General features: G+C 39.0%; 1 protein-coding gene across 1 annotated transcript in view; it reads right to left on the reverse strand.

Moving 5' to 3' along the window:
• The window catches only part of KCNMB4 (potassium calcium-activated channel subfamily M regulatory beta subunit 4), a 67,040-nt gene that overhangs the window by 20,287 nt on the left and 27,019 nt on the right, over positions 1 to 19,734 (reverse strand). The window contains exon 2 of the mRNA XM_019651757.1: positions 12,735 to 12,862. Within this exon, the coding sequence (XP_019507302.1) occupies positions 12,735 to 12,862 (128 nt within the window). The remainder of the gene's footprint in view (positions 1 to 12,734; positions 12,863 to 19,734) is intronic.

Consider the following 19,734-nt stretch of genomic DNA (forward strand, 5'->3'; position numbering starts at 1 on the left):
GCCAGTGACACTGCCCCCCAATTCCCCAAAAAAAATCTTTAAAAAAAAAAAAAAAAAAAAAGAAGCCCCAGAACCAACATACTTGGAGGTTGGCTTCAGACCACAGCACTGCACCACCCAATTAACCCCCTAAGTGGCAGACACAAAGGGCGGTCTTAACAGGCACCAGAGCCCTCTGGGGCAAATCCCACTCCATGGAGTAAGCCTCCTGCACACCAGCCTATAAGCTGTAGACATGGCCAAACCCCACAGCCAATCAGCCTGAGGGTCAATCCCACCCTCTGATATGCTAAGAGCAATCAAGGCTCAACTATAACAGGAGGGCACACAACCCACACAAGAGACACTCCTTTAGCACCCGGAGTAGGTTACCAGGGAGACTGTGCCACTGGGTCCCACAGGGTACCAGCTGGCCAAGACTGGGACACGTAGCCGATCTACCTAATACACTGAAACAAACAGAGAGGCAGCCAAAGTGAGAAAACAAATACATCCCAAATGAAAGAACATGAGAAAACTCCAGAAAAAGAACTAAATAAAATGGAGGCAAGCAGCCTATCAGAGACAAGAGTTCAAAACACTGGTTATAAGGATGCTCAAGAAACTTAGTGAGAATTTGAACAAAGAGATTGAAAGCATAAAAAAAACATAGGAACCATAAAAAAAAAGAACCAGTAACATATAAGGGAGCTCCCATAAGATTGTCAGCTGATTTCTCAACAAACTGCAGGCCAGAAGGGATTGGCAAGAAATATTAAACTTGATGAAAAGCAAGGACCTATAACCAAGACTTCTCTACCCAGTAGGGCTATCATTTAAAATTCAAAGAACTTCCTAGACAAGAAAAAGCTAAAGGAGTTCATCACCACCAAACTAGTATTATAAGGACTGTTAGAGGGACTTCTTTAAGACAGAAAAAAAAAAAAGATAAAAAATATGAATAATAAAATGACAATGATTACATATCTTTCAACAATTACTTTCCATATAAATGGATTAAATGCTCCAATCAAAAACAGGGTGGCTGAATGAATAAAAAAACAAAACCCTTCCATATGCTGCCTACAAGAGACTCACTTCAGATTGAAAGACACACAAAGGCTAAAAGTAACATATTTCATGAAAATGGAATGGAGGGGAACCTGCTTTAAGAGTATCATGTATAAAACAGATGTGGGGGGGAGTAAGTTTCTTAATTATAAGTTCTATATGAATCAACAGAGTGTTGTGGCTGCCAAAACAGTTAATGCCACGTCATCGGGCTTCATTTGAGTTGTAGTCTGTAGATTGAACTGTGGTGGCAAAACATGTTCTGCCCTCCCCTGCTCAGGCCAGTTTCAGACACAGTAAGAAAAGAAGAAAGAGCATCGGAAACAGTGAGAACAAGTCTCTTCTCAACATGGTTAGCAGTGGGGACTTGGGACGCCTGTGGTCTGAGGGTCAAGGACTCGGGGTCGATCCTTCCCCTGCTCCTCTCTAGTCCTTCATGTGACCTTGAAGACTGTTTCTTCTTCTGTAGAACTTGGATAATATGGTCTACTTCCCCACTAAGACCAGTGCAGTAGACACGATGTGATTTTTTTTATTGTGGTAAAATATACATAATGTAAAATTTGCCCTTTTAGCCATATTAAGTATACAATTTAGTGGCATTCATTACATTCACGATGTTGTACAGCCATCCCCATTACCTATTTCTGAAACTTCTTTATCACCCCACATGGAAACTCAGTGGCCGTTAAGCAGTACCTCCCGTTTCCTCTTCCCCCAGCGCCTGGGGACCTCTAAGTGACTTTCTATCTCTCTGAATGTGCCTGTCCTAGATAGTTCCCAAGATGAATTACTGACAACAAAAAATGTTTGAAAATGGAATGGGCTTCTTCAGGGAGAGGTGATGGCCACTGTTACCAGAGTTATTAAAGCAGAGAATGGAAAAAAACACTTTTCATTGTGGAGGGGGTTTACTTCGGGTTGGAGTAGATGACTGGAAGATGCCTCCCAGGTTTGAGAGTCTGTGAGTCTAGGAACTCCACAATAACCTCTAAATGGGTTAGAGGCTGGTCCTGGCCCCATTGTATCTAAGATGAAACTGAGGCAAGAACGCTTCAGTAAGTAGCCCAAGGACATACAGTGAATCACGCAGAGAGCTATGGATAGAACTGAAGTCTCCTGATGCACGGCCCTGCCCTGCATTCCCTCGCCCGACAATGTCGCGCTCTGTGACCTACTTGTCCTACAGATCTTATAGCGTTCCTCCCAAATTCCCTCAGGGCTTTGTTTGATGTCTGCATCAACTATCTTAAGTGGAAAGTGATTAATAACATCAAATGCTTAACTTTATTGCCATGATGAGAAAAGCTGTTAGATGATTAATCTGCAATCATAAAGACACTTTGAATATCCATCAGAAAACAGATCCTCAAATTTATATCAACAACATTTTCAGAATGTATGGATGTTAGACTTCGAAACCACACTGGAATGGATTCCATGCGTATTCCATAGCATACTGAAAGAGCCACAGCAACTACTGCTTTTTTTTTTCCCAAAGTACAGAGTTTGAAAAAAAAAAAAGTACAGTTATGAGAAAAAAAGAGAGCCTTCAATTCTGATGTGATCTCTCTTAAGATGAAAACAGACACAAATATATATGGAAAAGATTCAATTTAAGTAAGATTCTAGATTCACTATTTTTTAAGCCTCAAGATACATCATTGGATGCAATGTCTAAAAAGAAAGCCATTATATATGTTCCTTTAAAAAATAATGACAGAACCCACTGTCTTCTTTAATGACAAGCTATAAGAAATATTTTTCAAAGTAAATAGAAAATAAAAGTGAAAATCTCTATTAGAAATTAAAAGTGTACCAAGTATCAAATCCAGTATCTACTAATTCATTCAAAAGTCAATAAAATATCCCTATAGAATTTATTCAAAATATCAACTCCCATCTTTATATGCACATTTTCTCCCATTTGTATCCTAAGTGGTCTGCCAGTAAAGACAAGGTTTTTTTCTTTAGTAACTTGTTCTATAAAAACCAAAAGGAAAACTTAAAAAGCAAATGAAACAATTAAATTCAACCTATAAATATATTAAAAGAAATCTGTACTTAGGGCTTCATAAGTCAAAAACAAATGCAAAAGATATTGCAAATATCAATTACAATTAACCAATCATTTTTCACTGTATTGGTCATAAATGTATTCAGAGGCATGTATCTCACTATGGAAGTGTTGTTCATCTCACATCATAAGGAATCCAGAGCCAGGCAGGGCAGAAGCAGCTTACCAACGATGGTGCTGGAAGCTGGCTCCTTCTGTCTTTTGCTCTACTCTTCCTAGTGTGTGCTGGTCCATCCTCACACTATCACTTCAAAGTTGCACAGTGACCTCTACACTCCTGGTATCAAGTCACATCTATCCACTTTTCTGCCAGGACAAAATGAGTGGAAACCGGAGGAGGTGGTACTTACATCAGGAAAGCAAACGCTTTCCCAGAATCTCCCCATTGATATTGCCTCCGTGGAGGTTCAGGACAAATCACCCCAAGATGTGCCTCTATGGTATGAAGATTATTTTGAGCTAAAGGCAACTTTAGCCACAAGCTCAAGAGAAACTTCTGTCCCTCCCTTAACTACCTAGAAGAACCTGAATTAGGGGCCTTTGCCATAATAAGAGATTATCAGAGATAACCTCTTTTGAGCTGTCTATAGGGCAGGACAAACTTCTCCTTACTAAGGGTCTGCTCTTCTTATCATCCTGCAATGACCCTTTAAAATCCCCAAGACAGTTTACCTCGTCCCTAGCTCAGGGTGTCTTATATACCCATGTTCCCTTTCCATCTCAGAATCTCGCCTACACATGAGATCTGAGTCTCTCATATATGTGAGGTACCCATACACATGCGTGTATTAAAATTAGTTATTTTCTTACTAATCTGCCTCATGTCTATTTCGTTATTAGACTAGCCAGAAGAAACTTGAGGGTAGAGGAAAGTTTGTTACACACACACACACACACACACACACACACACACACACACACACACCTCTAGTACAGTCACCCAGGTCAGGAAGCCAGACTCACCCAATTCCAACCTCTTCTTAACCTGAACCCCACCATATGCATCTCTGAGTCTGTGGATTTCACTTCCTTCAAGTCTCATGTCCATACCCTCCTTTTCTTACTCCACTAATTCTGCCTTTGCCCCGGCTCTTTTAGTTCTATATCTAGGCTGGTTCAATAGTCTCCAAATTGCACACCCTTGCCCTACCTTTGGCTTATATCCATCCAGTGTACCCTCCACGCAGCCACCAGACTGGCCTTTCTAAAACACAAACGTGACCGTCACTCCTCCATTGCACACTCGTATAGAATAAAGTCTAAAACCCTTAGCATGATGTAAAGTTACAGATCATCTGATTCAACCTCTTCAGGTTCATCTACCACCTTGCCCCTAAATGCACTTTCCAAGCACATGACGCTCCTTACTTTCTTCCAGATGCCCACGGTGTTTCAAATCTTAATGCCTTTGAACATGCTATTATTTTCTCCAAAATTCCTTTCTCTCACCTCGGTTATCTGAAAAATTCCTACTCATTCTTTAAAATTAAACTCAAATTTTTCCCTGTGAAGGCTTTTCTCTCCACTTCTTATCTCCATTTATAGGTCCAGGCACTATAGTGTGCGCGCGCGCGCGCGTGTGTGTGTGTGTGTGTGTGTGTGTGTGTGTGTGTGTGTGTGTGAGACATTATGTCACTTACTACATTGCATTCCAACACTTTATTTACATGTTTGTCTTCCATACTAACAGGCAGCTGAGTTCCACGAAGACAGAGACAAAATCTTATTATCTTTGACCACTGCTACCTGGTATATAGCCGGTGATTAATAAGTGCTGTTGAATAAATGAAAGAGTAAATGACTGAAACGGTTATAATTTTATGGGTGAAATCTAGGACACTGAGAAGGGTAACACCATGATAGAAGAGTGATAAAATATTTTCTGACAGAAAGATCTGTGAAGCCCCTAAAATGGCATTGTTTATTCCAAAAAGAGGACATAGCTATTCATATAAGTGAATTTTCCAAGTAATTAAAGTTTAATATTTTTAAATTCAATGAAAACTAATAAAAATGTTAAAATATTATTGGTAAAATCTTTCTAAAAATGCATTACACATTTCCTTGCCTTTTAAGGAGAGCGTGTTGAACCAAATTTAACCTTTTTTGATGACTCAGTGTCATCATTATGAAACTCAATTATTGTTGAGGTAGGAGGACTGTCTGCTCCTCTATTAAATGGCTACAGACTGTTAACCATTTAGTTCTTTGCTAATTTTCTTTCTCTTCTAACCATTAGGATTTTATCTGTCATCTTAAGCTATTGTAATTGTACAAGCCTTCAGAATCAGAGAATCACAAAGCCATAAAATTTGAGAACTTAAAGGAATCTTAGAGATCATTTAATCTATCTGTCTATCAAATTTTATAGATAAGAAAATTATGCCCTAAGTAAATGAGCTGTCCTTTTCTAATTGGTTGTTTTTAATCTTCTACTTTAATAGCTTTCAAACTGTTCTGCACTCTATTCAATTTTAGCTCAGGCCATTATGTTCATCTTTTTTTTTTTTACATTCTAAGGGTAATTTAATTTAAAATATAAATATTAATACTACAAGACAAACATAATTTGAATGAACTTAAAAACCAGGACATATCTGCTCAGTATCAAAAGTACAACACATTTTATTTATCAACAGAATCTCTTCTTTTTAGTTATTTGTGTATTTGTGTGTGTGTGTGTGTGTGCACATTCTATTGCTTTATTCATGCATAAAGTCCCTATTATTTATTAATTCAATACCTCACTCAGCCTCCAATCAGTGAATAACCAGGCTATTCACTGCTTAGTTATTTGTACCCTAGCTGCTAGACATTTATAGGGCCAGGGAAGAAACACACATACATTTACTAAGTGCTCACTACAGTACAGCTATTATCCTTACCCGAAAAAAATCCCTTAAGATGGGTAATATTACCCTCATTTTATAGATGAGGAAACCAAGTTGAGAAGTTATGCGGTTTACCCAAGGTCATACAGTTAATCTGTGCTACAGGAGAAATGTAAACCCAGATGCCTGATGCCACAGGGTTTCCCGTAAAGAATTCATAATCCATAAAAGGAGAAAGGTAAGATTCAACTAACACTGTACCAGCAACATGGCAGTGTGGGATCACAGAAGGGGAAATAATTATGCCTGAAAAGTTGAGAGAAGGTTACACAGCGACATTTGAGGCAAATCTTATTAATAGTAATAAAAAATAATAGCAAACACTTTTATAGGTATGACTATGGATTAGGCACATGCCATCTCATTGATAACCTCACAGTAACCTTATTATTGTTCCCTTTTACAAAAAGAACTGAGGCTAGAAAGAGGCTGGTTCCAGGGTTCCTTCTATAACCACTGTGATATGCTAATTCCTAGAAGTGAAAAAGGCAAAAGTGTCCCCAGGTGAGGGAAGAGGAGAGGAACAGGAGCAAAGGCGTCAATATGCCTCAGAAACAGAGTACCATATTTTGCTGTGTATAATGCGCACTTTTTGGCCCAAATTTGTGAGGGAAAAATGAGGATACTCATTATACATGGGTAGTACTAATTCCATATCTATATAAATGTTGTTAATTCTTATAAGTTAAAAGTGTAAGTCTAGAAATCAATAATGATATCTGTATGCGAAATAATACCCTGGAATACGACGAAGTGCTCTTGGCCTTCTATGATGGATAAATATCCAAAATTTGTTACGATAAAATTTCTTGTACCATAATAAGTTAAAAATTAAATGCTAAAATTCCCTTTATAATACAAAAAACCACCCGGAGTCAGTTCGGCTTCCATCACAATAGATTTGATCCCTTTTACCCTCAGCTACCACCCTCCTCCCCTCTTACAGAAAACAAGTTCCTAAATGTAAACAAATAAAAATCTGAATTAAAAAATTAAAACGAAAAGATTTTTTTCCCCTGAAAGTTTGAGCCAAAAACCTGGGTGCGCTTTATACACGGCAAAATACGGTAATCTGAGGTGACTGGCATAGCTGGAGTGAAGGTTTAAACATTTAAATCAGATCACGTAACTTGAATTAAAAATCAATCAATCAATCAGATCATGTCACCACTCCTCTACTTAAAACCTATCATTGGCTGCTTACTGCATTTAAGAGAAACCTAAACCCTGCCTACTCTCTCTCCAGTGTCAACACTCACCATTCTGCCTTTCACTCACAGCTCTCCTGCCACATTGGCCTTTCAGTTCCTAAAACCAACCGAGCTCTTCTTCCTTGCCTCAGAACCTTTACACGTGGTGTTCTGAAATAGTCTTCCCCTCACTTTTTACCTAGCTAACTCTTGAGCATCCTCTGGTCTCCACCTAATTATGATTTACTTGGACTGGCCTCTGAAATCCCCCACCTTGTTATAATATTTCACAGTAGCACCCTCAGCTTTTCCTTCATAGCATTTACCCGACTTGGTAATTATTTCTCTAATGGTGTGATGATAGGTTACAAGCTCCAAGAAGGCAGGGACCATGTCTGGTTTCATTTTCTTGTTGTTTTAATTTTGTTTCCCTCTGACTGGCACATCATTAAATAACAGAAGTTAAAGCTGTAATTGGAAGGGCATGGTCTTTATCCTATGGACAATAAAAAGGCAGGCAAATTTAATCATGGACTGTGTCAAGGTCAAATAGCAGCTTAAATAAAGCAAAACAAAACCTAGTGTAATGTGGGTGACAGATGAGAAAAAGACCAAGGCTGGAAGACGAGTTGAGGATCGCTTCAACAATCTAGATGAGCAATTAGTGAGGGCCTGAATCCAGGGCATGAATTTAAGACTTCACAGGTGGTGTGTGGATTGGTTCATCTGGTGTGTGTGTGTGTGTGTGTGTGTGTGTGTGTGTGTGTGTGTGTAAACCTAACCTGTGCACTCTCTGAGCTATTATCTACTCAGAAGTATAAAATAAAGTATTAACAAGTAAATCTGTAGAGAAAAACACTATGTTCTCCATTAGAGGAAAAGTTAAAAAAAAAAAAAAAAAAGCCTGATCACACTCCTCTTAGCCCTTTGATCCAAAGGGAGCTGAGGAGTGAGTAATCATTTTCCAGGGACATCCCTTCTTCAAGGGGAGGCCAGTTCAGGCAAAGACGAAGAGGAGAAGAGCATGAGAAGGCTGAGACTACAGCAATGGAACGAGGATTTCAAAACATGTTTGGTAAGGGGACATAATTCAGGTTTAGCTGAGAAAAGATAAGCCAGGGAAAGGCTAAGAGACAGAAAGTGATCTAGGGAGGGTAAGTGTGACCTCATCTATGGAAAAACGTGTAAAATAGAAATCTACACATTGGATGGAGATTGTGAGCCCCAGAGCTGAGGGAGGCAAAGAGCTGGAAGATTACGTGGGAACAGCATTAAAGGAAGCAGCCGGTACCAGGCTCCCCCAAGCCCTTGGCATCCTTCTGGGTACAGGAGGAGGGCTGACCGCATGCAGACTGGTGTCCCCGGCAGACATGGCTGCTGGTGGCTGCTCTGGCCACTGCAGATTCTACTCCTGACTATAGCTCTCCTAAGTCAGACTTAAACAGTGGGAAGCTAAGACTCCAATAATCTTCGTGTTCGATTTTTAAAATAACATCTTTCTCTTGAAAATGGAAACTTCTTGATAGCTATTCTCCCCAATTTCCTGCATGCGCGTGAAATCTAAAGGTTACTTTAAATATAAAGTTCATCTTATCGAGAGCATCTGGGAAGTCTCTACAGTAAGGTTATTTTTATCTCATATTTAGCAGTAGTAAAAAGTGTATTAAGAGAAGGCTCCAGGGACGTGCCATTTTTCACATGCCCAACCAGCATTCGTTTCCTCTTGCATATGTCATGGTAAAAGAGCCACACGCCAAATTTCTGTTTTCTCGGAGTCACTTAGAATCATGTCTCGAGTGCTGCCGGTGGTGACAGACCACCCCCACGTCTATCTACACGCCGACAGTTTGGGAACGAGACAGTGAGATGGGGAACGAGTATGCATTCTGAGGGAGGTTTGATGGGCTTCACTTGACTGTTACTAAAGTTAACACAACTGGTATATAATGTAGGATTAGCTCTTTTGAGATAGTTCCACTCTGCTGGAGGAATAGTCCTTGATTGGGTACTGAGGCTATTCAGACGTCATTCCCTCACAGGAGGCGACCCTGTTTGGGGAAGGCAGCCTTTAGAGAACTTTTGGTGCCTGAGTGGGGAGTGAAGGGAAATGTAGTAACATGACCACCAGCTAGCTAGTCAGGACAGCCCGTGGGAGGGGCTACCCCTGGTTGCTTCCAACTGTAAGCTCAAGTTCAAGCTCTCACACATTCTGAAACCAGGAGCATAAGGGATCACCCAATTTGGACAGTGGTAGGTTCAGAATCAAACTGTCCCGGTTGCTGGTGCCGATTCTCTGTTACTTGGCTCCTGCTTCACAGATAAAAACTACCCCTACTTCTTAACCTCCTTCCACTCCCACTGCTCCTGCTTCTCAGGTTTATCATGGTTCTCAACATGCTTTATCAGGACCAGCAGATGGTTAATAGAAAGAGGTCTGGGAATCAGAATAACTGGATTCCACTTTTTCCCCCACTTATAATAACAGCTCTGTGCATTGGGCAAGTTATTTAATTTCTTTAGGACTCAGTTTCCTCATATGTTAAATGGGGCTAAGTCCTTAGAAATATTATGAGACATTTGGTGATCTAAACAAACCGTTATTCTCAATGTTTGGCACACCATAGCCACTCAGAAATGTTATTTTTTTCACTCAGTCCTCTCCTTACTTGCCCCATCACTGAGCTAGAGTTCCCAGCCTTTAACTTATCTTTCCCCTCCAATACACACTCAACACTCACACCGTTACCTTCCAAATCAGAGCTCTAGTCATGTCCACCTTTGGTTTAAAACAACAAACAAACACTTTTTAAAAATTTTTATTGCCCATATGTCAAAGACCATTCCTTAGTATGGCATTTATGACCCTTTAGAAATCTGATCTCAAGCTACATTTCTGGCTTACAAACTCACCACTCCTTATTATATAACATGTATACCTAATGTACTGTACATTGTCAAGCCTTGGTTTATTAGTATATTAATAAACATATTAATATATCTCAAATATTAGATTTATATGTACCTACCATATATGTATAGGTATATATATCATATGTAATATATATTATATAATGATATACATTATAGATGAGATGTATGAATAGATTAATACATATCTTGTATATTAGAATATACATATGTTAGAACCTCACACATTGGATATATATGAGATATACAGTGATAAATATATTATAATAAATAGCTCATATATTAGAACCCCTGGAGTCAATTTTTAAAAACAGTAATGCCTACTTTCAACCACCAGAGAGTCTAATTTAATTGGTCTGCAGTGCTTTTTTTTTTTTTTAAATTCCTCTGGTATAATTATGTGGAGCGAGGGTTGCAAATCTCTGGGATAGAGCTATGCACAGAATATGGAAGACACACCTTGTAGCTGGTACAAATTCCATCCCCTTTCTTCTTCCTTTCTAAATCTATTCAGGTGTATATCTTTCCTCCATTCACCTTAGGACACATTGCCTTATCCCTAATTCACAGGTAAACTCTGATTGTTCTTTTGTGTGATTGGCTTAGGTGTAAGCATAGGAACTAATTATAAACACAAATACCTAAGGGGAGGCTCACTGTGGGATGTTGTGAAAATAAAAATATGTCAGGGGAGACAGGCTCTTTCTGCTTTTGAACACTGCTATGTCTGGCTGTGATATCTGGAACCAGAGCAGCCATGTTGTAATCATAAGGGGAGGAACCTATCTCAGGCAGAACTGAGATCCAAAACGGAGCTGGGTTCTTAATGACACTTAAGAGTCATTGCATCAAACAACCGTAATGCTGGTGCATTTATGCATTTCTTGATGCACGAAATAATAAATTTCCCAATTGTTTATATGGTATTTTGAGTCACAGTTTTATGTTTAACTGCAGCAGATGGCATCCTAACTGATATACAACTAAATCAAACTTGGAGATCAAGTAAAGCAGCCCAGAGGAGTCTTCAGCAAGGCAATGAAGAAGCAAATAAAAAGGCTTAGATATAAAAGGATAAGATATTCTGGGAACTGCACATAGTTCAGAAAGGTTATTGCAAAGATTACGTGTATGGAGAGAAGGCTAGAGAGGTGGTAGTCAGGGCAAGGGGCTGAGGAGCCTGTGGTAGAGTAACGATGGCCACAACGTCTTTGCAGCTTTTATATCAAGAGACAGAGTCTAATTCAACACCCCCTGAATCTGCTGCTTCGCGACTTGCTTTCACTAATAGAGCGTGTCAGAAGTGATGTTATGCGAGCTCCAGAGCCAAGGCCTGGCTCTCCTGAATTGCTGTTGTGAAGCTGCCATGTTGTGAGGAAGGTGACCCAGCCTACTAAAGAATGAGCGGCCAGGTGGAGGAGAGCTAAGGTGCTTCATCTGAGCCAGCACCAAGTGCTGGGCATGTGAAGGAAGAGGCCCTTGTGGACCATGCAGCCTTTCCAGCCGCGATCTGACGGCACATGAGCCCAGGAGAGATCAGCAGATGAATCTCTCAGTCAACCCACAAAATCATAAGAAATAATAACTCAGTGCTATAAACCGCTAGAATTGGGTTGGTTTCTTACACAGCAATAGGTACCTGAAATATTGGCCAAGCCAAGATATTTGGGCTTTACTCAAAAGCTGTTGAGAAGTAACCTGATTAGACTCATGTTTTAGAAAGATCACCTTGGCAGCGGCTTGCAGAATGGTTTGGAGTGGAGGCAGGGCGCAGGTGGAAGGACTTGTCAGAAGACTATTGCATTAATAGAGCTGAGAAATAATGTGGATCTGAACTAAGTGTCGGAGGGAAGGTAGAGACATTACAGAGGAACAACCAACAAGGTGAACACAGGCTATAGAACATAAAGGAGAAAAGTGAATTAAGAATTACTCAGCAGTTTCTGGACTAGGTAACTGAGTGGATAACAGTGCCATTCACTAAGTGGAAGAGAAAGTTGACAACTGGAGAACATCCAAGTGGAGATATAAACAAGGAGTTGTGAATACTCAATAAATGTTTGATGAATAAATTAGTATGATTAATTTGGGTAAGTGCTGACGTGTTCTAGTCCCCTAAGGAGCCATTATTCATGGCATAAATTGAGTTCTAAGTCAAATAAAGTTTTAATGGAATAAACTAATTTTATTGATACTTTGTCAGAATAGAAAGGAAAAGGAAAGAGAAGATTTGATGCAGTCCAAAACGCTGACAAACCTGCAGCTGTTTACCTTATATACTTTAATCTGTAATTCTTAGGGAACACAGCTTGTATACAATGACCCTAACTAAAGGCACTCTCTTAGTGTATCCAGAGGGTAAGCTCTAGATATAAGTTTTTGGGCTCTTTCTCGTTCTTCTGTTTTTTGGCCTGCAGATTCTTTGCTTGTTTCCCATCCCGTAAAGTAAGGAGGGGCTTCCCTAATTACATGCTGGAAAGAATTGAGACCATCTCCATGTTGTGTATTTGTCAAGTGAGCACAACCTATGATTTATGAATGTCAAAAATGAAAGAGGCTACAAACACTTTCAATATACACATGTAAATATTGGCTTACCTTTGAAATTGATTAAAATAGCAAGTAAATGGCTGGGAACCAATCTCATCTTTCCAGTACTGTTGCCAATTCATGACACTTTCCAAGTTCTTCTGATTTTCTCTCTTACAGGGAGGGATATAGGAGCACTAACAAAACAGAACACAGAAAGTAAACCTATTATTCCATAGAATCTTGAAATATAGTCTATTTTTTATAGAGAGATGGCATTATGCAGAGAGTAAATCTAATTCTGACATACCTAGTTTTTAATACGACCAAACTGAAATTGCTCAACTTCGGTGAGTCCTCACTTACCATCATTGATAGGTTCTTGGAACTGTAAGGAAACAACGTATAACAAAACCAATCTTACCCTAGGCTAATTGACAGAAGTAAGAGTTAAGTTTCCAGGCATCTCAACAGTATTATAATGAAAAGACACTGAATGAAACAACATTATTTGAGGATCTGTTGTATATTTCAAATTTCCAGTTTGGCACAATACAGAAAATATTCCAATAACAAAAATAACCTTTTGTCCTTACAGTATAAGGATACTTTATAAACAATTAGTTACAATCTAGTAGCAAACTAAAAGCTCTCTTTTTGAGAGCCTGTCTGTCAACAAAGGGAAGCAAAAAATAAAAAGTTAATTTGATCTCCAATTTCTATTTATGGATGTTGATATTTTCCTCTTCTGCCTTTAACTAGCAAATTAAGTATGTACTCTCCTCAGATACTGCTCTCAAGAGTTAAAACTCCAGTTTTCTTTTCTTACATTCTCTTGGACAACAAAATCAGCAGAAAAGTTCCTCTCAAGTACATACTCAGCGCATTTTGCTAGCCGATGCCTTTTCCTAGCCATGCCTCTTACAAAATAGTTCTCTCTGAAGGGACTCTATTACTCTAAGCAATATAGATTCAGCAGAATTGGAAAATTACTTTTAACTCTAGATGTTAAAATTAGCCCTTAGCATTCTCATCCATTTTTTCCAATTCAGTCTTTTATAATGATGATGAGCAGGATGAAAACAATGAAGCTCAGTTTTTGAGTGTCTACAATATACCAGACACTGTAACAAATGCTTACCAGGCTTTAACTCGCGTACTTTTTATAACAATCCTATAATGATCTCCATTTTACAGATGAGGACATTGAGATTTCTGTCAGCTCCACAATTGGAATTAGATTCTAGTAATTTTATCACATGCTACTCTCGGCTGTTTTACCAAGGTGATCATTATTAAGCAGAAAAAAAAATCCATTAGCTTTATGGTATAATTTCAGTGGTATCATTTTAGAGCGTATAATTTATCAATAGCTTCCCATTATTTTCTGGTAAAATACAAACTTTTTAGCATGATGTACAAAGCTCATCATGATCGGATCCCTTTCTGCCCTTGGCCTCACAAGCCCGGGGTGCAGCCATATAGAAGCACTTGCTCCCCAAATTTGCCACATGCTGTCACAGCTACCTGTCTGACACATGCTATTCTCTCTCTTAATGCCGCTTTTTCCTTCATCCCCTTCTTTCAAGATATAGTTTTGGTGTTATCTGTTTGGGGGAGCCTTCTTTTTATTGCACAGTTAAGCCCCCCTCATTTGTGTGGCCACAGGTGTTGCACCCCACACTACCACAGCTGAAATCACACAGTAGCATACTTTCTTGTTTTATGTCAGCTTCCCCAGGTCACTGACAAGTTGGGACTAGGGCTATTATTTTTTTCTTTTCGGTATCTTCACACTTAGAACTACATCTGATAACAGTGAAGTTTCAAAAATGTTTGTAGAATTAATTAATAATGACACACTTAACAACCAGCAATTCCACTTCTTGGATATATGCAAAGAAAACAAAAACACTAATTTTAAAAGATATATGTACCCCTATGTTCATTGCATCATTATTTCCAACAGCCAAGATATAGAAGCAACCTAGGTGTCCATCAATAGATGAATGGATAAAGAAGATACACAGCAATAAAAAAGAATGAAATCTTGCCATCTGCAATAATATGGATGGATCTAGAGGACATTATGCTAAGTGAAATAAGTTAGGCAGAGAAATACAAGAATTGTATGGTCTCACTTATATGTGGAATCTAAAAAAAACAAAACAACAAACAAAAAAAAAAACGGATTCATAGATAAAGAGACTAAGAGGGTGGTTACCAGAAGGGAGGGGGTGGGGATGGGTGAAATAGCTGAGGGGAAAATAGTCAATAATATCATGATAACTTTGCATGGTGACAGATGATTACTAGAATTAGTGGGGTGATCACATTGTAAGCTATAAAAATGTCGTATCACCATATTGTACACCTGAAACTAATACAGCTAATATAATATTGTATACCAACTCTACTTAAATAAATAATGACACGCTTAGAAACATTTTTTATTCACAATGATAAAGCTATGTTCACAGTGGCTAAACATTATTTTAAAAGACAATATAAATGCATTTTAAATTTTAGTCAATTTGGTTATTTTCTATTAGATATAGCAAATTCACATTACACAAATATTATTTTAATGATTGAATCACTGCATATTTATCTTCTGCATATATAGTTCCACTTCTATTAATAACAGTAATATAAAGCTAAAAGTTTCTGTGAAATTACGAATTCTGAGTTCATTCAAAGCAGCAGTTGGACTTAGAAGCAATGGACACCGTTAGATAGGGCTCCAGTCCTATGATTTGTTAGGTGTTTGGGCTTGAATAAATAACGTGGTTTTTCTGGATTTCATTTTTTTTCTAACCTTTAGAGTCTCCAAAATAATTTCTAGCTCTACATTTCTAATTCTCATCTTGGAGGTACACCAAGCAAGTTCCCAGCAGAAGGCAGGACTACAAACACTATTGCAATATATTTCCCAGAAGAAATCCTGTCCACTGGGGAGACGACCAGGCAGCCTGACTGAGACACCATTTCAGCCAGCAGAAAGGCCGAGTGTGGTGGGTCCTCCCTCGGGGTCTGTACATCGCACTGGGAAAATGTTCATAAGGGGCCTCTGATTTTCTATTGCTATTTGCTATAGTGTGCTGGACATTTCCTTCCCTTCTATTAAAACATTTTGTTTAATATCACGATCAATTAGTTTATAAAGGGAGAACAGAGACCAATTATTTGTGCTCTTTGGAGGAAGGAGAAATTTCTAGAGTTAGGAGTAGAAGCTGTGAGGTGTGAAACCCTAAAAAGTCATCAGATCCCTTTTTGCAATAGGTATACTCGACACAAGGGGTATAATAAACATTTTAGGGAATAGCAAGTAACAACCAAATGTAATTAAAGCAGACTTAAAATTTTTTGCAAATTGAATGGCAATGGGTTTTAAAGAAATGTCTCTACCAAATGCCAATTCTATGATTTAACCAGGAGAATCACACCTACACGTTTCTGGAAAAGTCAGACACAAACTTTCACTGAGTGTGTAAAGTCTTATATTACATATGTCGTGGTTTCGTGTGGAATAAAAGAAATGTTTCTTGCCTTTAGGAAACGTTGAGCTAGTGTGGATGAATTTTTGGAAGCAAAGTCTTTTTTTCATTAAGGAAAATAACCTGAGATCAAAATCCAAGTGGACTACATTCTTTCCAAAGAGTATCATAGATTAAATAATGATCTTAGAATACTCTAGCCACTTTTAAAGCTCACATCTCCTTGAAAGGAAACAATTTTTAAGGCAAAACTTTATGTTCTAAAAAATCGTTTTTGTTCATTTTCTTTTATCTTGATTCTCCAGGTTAGTTTATCTTTAAAATGTCTGTGAAGCCAAACTCAGATTCTCCCTGGATTCCTTCTCAATGCTACTTAAGTGGATCAGTGTAAATTGTTAAGATTTTAAAATAAGTTATAAATGAAATTTCAAAGTAGTGTTCTAGGAAAAAATTTTTAGAAATTCAGTCTTAGAGACTCCTTTCCTTTCTAGGTTGTTCAAACCTGATGGTTTTCCAGACACCATAATAGCTCCATCAGGAATCTGTCTCCTTTGGGGGAGGGACAAAAGAATAATGTATACTATATCATCATCATTATTGCCATCATCATCATCACCATCACCATCATCACTGTCATCATCATGGCCAACATTTATTGACTATATGTCAAGTATCTCATTAATCCAAATCTCATTTAATCCAAGTGAGCAAATACTATAATCACCCTCATTTTACAGATGAGAAAACTGAGGGGCAGAGGCGTTTAGGAAAACTTTCCCTAAGTAACAATTGCAAATGGAAAGGCTGGGATTCAAACTGCAGAGTGTTCTTAATCACTGCACCACACGGCCTCCCATGTCTGTCTGTCTTTACAGCTTCCCAGTTTTCTCTCTTTGGTGCTCCCTGACTGGGGAGTAAGGGAGGATGAGCTGACTTTTGCATTCTTCTCTTGGAAAACCAGTGTCATGATTCTTTAGGAATGAAATTGGTGTAGTCCTCCTGAGGACTGATGGGCTGAACCAGTCCTTTGTTTGCAGTCCTTTGTTTTCCTGGTACATTATAAGTCTTTGCTTGTTCATCTCAGTTTGGCTCTGGAGTTGGTTTTCGGTGCCATGAATATAATTTCACTTGGGTGAATTTATAGACGCAGCGTCTTTAGTCATGGAGGACAATGAGCATTCCCTTGGAGAAACTTTTTCATACAGTCCTGACCTTTTCTGTTTTTCATTTGCATAAGCATCATTTCCCAATGTCTAATATTACTGTTGCCCAAATAACCTTCACTACAGTCTGTGTCATTCGCTGCCTAAACTTCCATGAAATCATTTTCTTTAAAAAGTCAGGAGAAAAAGAGACATGTGATATATTTGTTTAATGCCTGCCTTTCAGGAAAAAAACTGACTTTTGCATTCATCAACAAAGTTGATGGGATCAAGTGGGCTATTTCGAATATATTAACGTAAAGGCTTTCAGTGAGTTTATTAAGGGAAGATACTATCTATCATCACTTGATGTGGAATATTTGATTACATACTTAGTATTACTTATTTTTCTATCATCTTATTTTAGGGTTTATCAAGATTTAGAATAGCATTCTTTTTCATCCTGCCACAATGGATTTATTTTAATAGAATTCTTCTTGAGTGGGCTCTTTGTGTGGTAAGTGTCTTGAGGATTGCATTTCAATCATGTGGGCAGAGTAGGCAGAATTCGCTTTCTTCCTTTACTGAGTCATTTCAGAAAACCACTGCACAAAACACGCGATCTATTTAGCTAAACATTGGGGACCAGGTTAGATATTCCTCACTCCTTACCCCTTTCCCTCCTCCCTTCCCAAGACATGCAATGGTGTAATAGTAGCATATCTACAAAGGGCTTTGTGATAACAAAAGAAAACGTGAAGATTTGGCTTTGGGGTTTTGAGATTTTGAGAGACGGCTTCACAGAAGAGATGGCTTTTGATTTGTGTCTTTGAGTTTGCTTCCAAGTGAACAGTTTGGGAAGATGACATTCCAAGAAGAAATGGAATGTGGAAAGACTTTGTGTATGGATTTTCCAGAAAGACTGAGTCATCTAATGTGCTAGGAGCACAGAGGGCATGGGAGATGGTGTTGGAAAACGCCCAAATTATCTGAACACTACTCACTGGAGAATTGTTCTCCCCTTAAACGCTTCTGTGAATAGCTTCTCCCTTCCTCCCACAGAGGATTCCCACCCAACCAACAATGCTCCTTTAGTTCGGACTTATTACCATGGGTTGATACTACATCTGCATTTTTCAAATTTAATAATATTCATTTAACTTTTGGATCTGAAAAGACTGCTAAGGTTGGTGATATTATTACAGCCGAGGAAAAGTTTGGAACGACCTTCCACTTTCAAGAGAAAACAGTTCATTCAGCTTTAGTTAGAAAATAAAAATACACCATCTCGCCAAACGTAGAGGTTGATTCTAAATAGAAGAAGTCAGACCAAAACAAGTTTTAATCTGGGGGAAGCTCAATACTTATTATTTATAATAAGTGTGACAGTACATGTAAAAATTTGTTCAATGGCTTATTGTTGTAACGTAAAATCCTTGAGGAGGTGGCCAATCCTCTCATGACCATAGAGGACACTGAAATAAAAGAAAACTTTCTTAAATGTTCATGCATGCATTTCGATATGCCTCACTGACGACATTATTTGTGTCCTGTATTGTGTACTGTAAGGTACACAAGTCCAGTGTGTGTATATATATTTAATGAAATATTACAAACATCATTTCTACATGAAGGAGACCAGTAAGACCTGTCTATGATAAGTCCCCTAGAGCCAGATTGATAGATGGTGGTGATGAGAAATTCATGCTTCATATCTGTGGCAGAATGTATTTTCCAAAGATGACTATACCAATATTTATCCCATTTCACATGCTCTTACAACGTGACATTTACACCCCCCTCTAAAGGGGTGTGGTTTTATCTTCCCTCCCCTAAAACATTGGTGGGCCCGTGATTACAGAGAAAGTGATGCTCTGTAAATTAGACTTCCAAGGCTAATTCAGAAAAGATGACATAGTTCCTGCTTGCATCTCTCTTTTGGAAATGCTTGCCCTTGGAATCTGGACACTATGCTGTGAGGAAACCCAAACCATAGCCAATGCAGATAGATCACATGAAAAGGCCTGTGTAGGGCCGGCCAAGTGGCACGTTGGTTAGGAAGTGGCTTGGGACACCAGCTCTGAGCATCAGGGCCCCAGTTCCGATCCCACATTAGAGCCAGTGACGCTGCGCCCTCTACAGTTAAGATGGTGAACAACAGCTCAACCTGGAGCTGGGCTGCCATGAGTTGCCGGTGACAGCGTAGGCTGCAGTGGGCTGCCATAAGCTACCGTGAGTGGCCAGGAGCCAGCATGAGGGGCCAGCAGCCGGCATGAGCTGCCAAGAGCCGCGGTGAGTGGCCGTCCAGTGGCCGGCAACCGATCTGCCTCCCCTGGGAAGAGCGCAATGATAATACCAACATGGGCCAGTGAAGCGACATCCTCCACAACTAGACTGAAGAACAAAAGGACAGCAACTTGTCTGTCCCCC

Source organism: Hipposideros armiger, unplaced genomic scaffold, assembly GCF_001890085.2.
Source record: "Hipposideros armiger isolate ML-2016 unplaced genomic scaffold, ASM189008v1 scaffold_166, whole genome shotgun sequence".
Classification (NCBI taxonomy): Eukaryota; Metazoa; Chordata; class Mammalia; order Chiroptera; family Hipposideridae; genus Hipposideros; species Hipposideros armiger.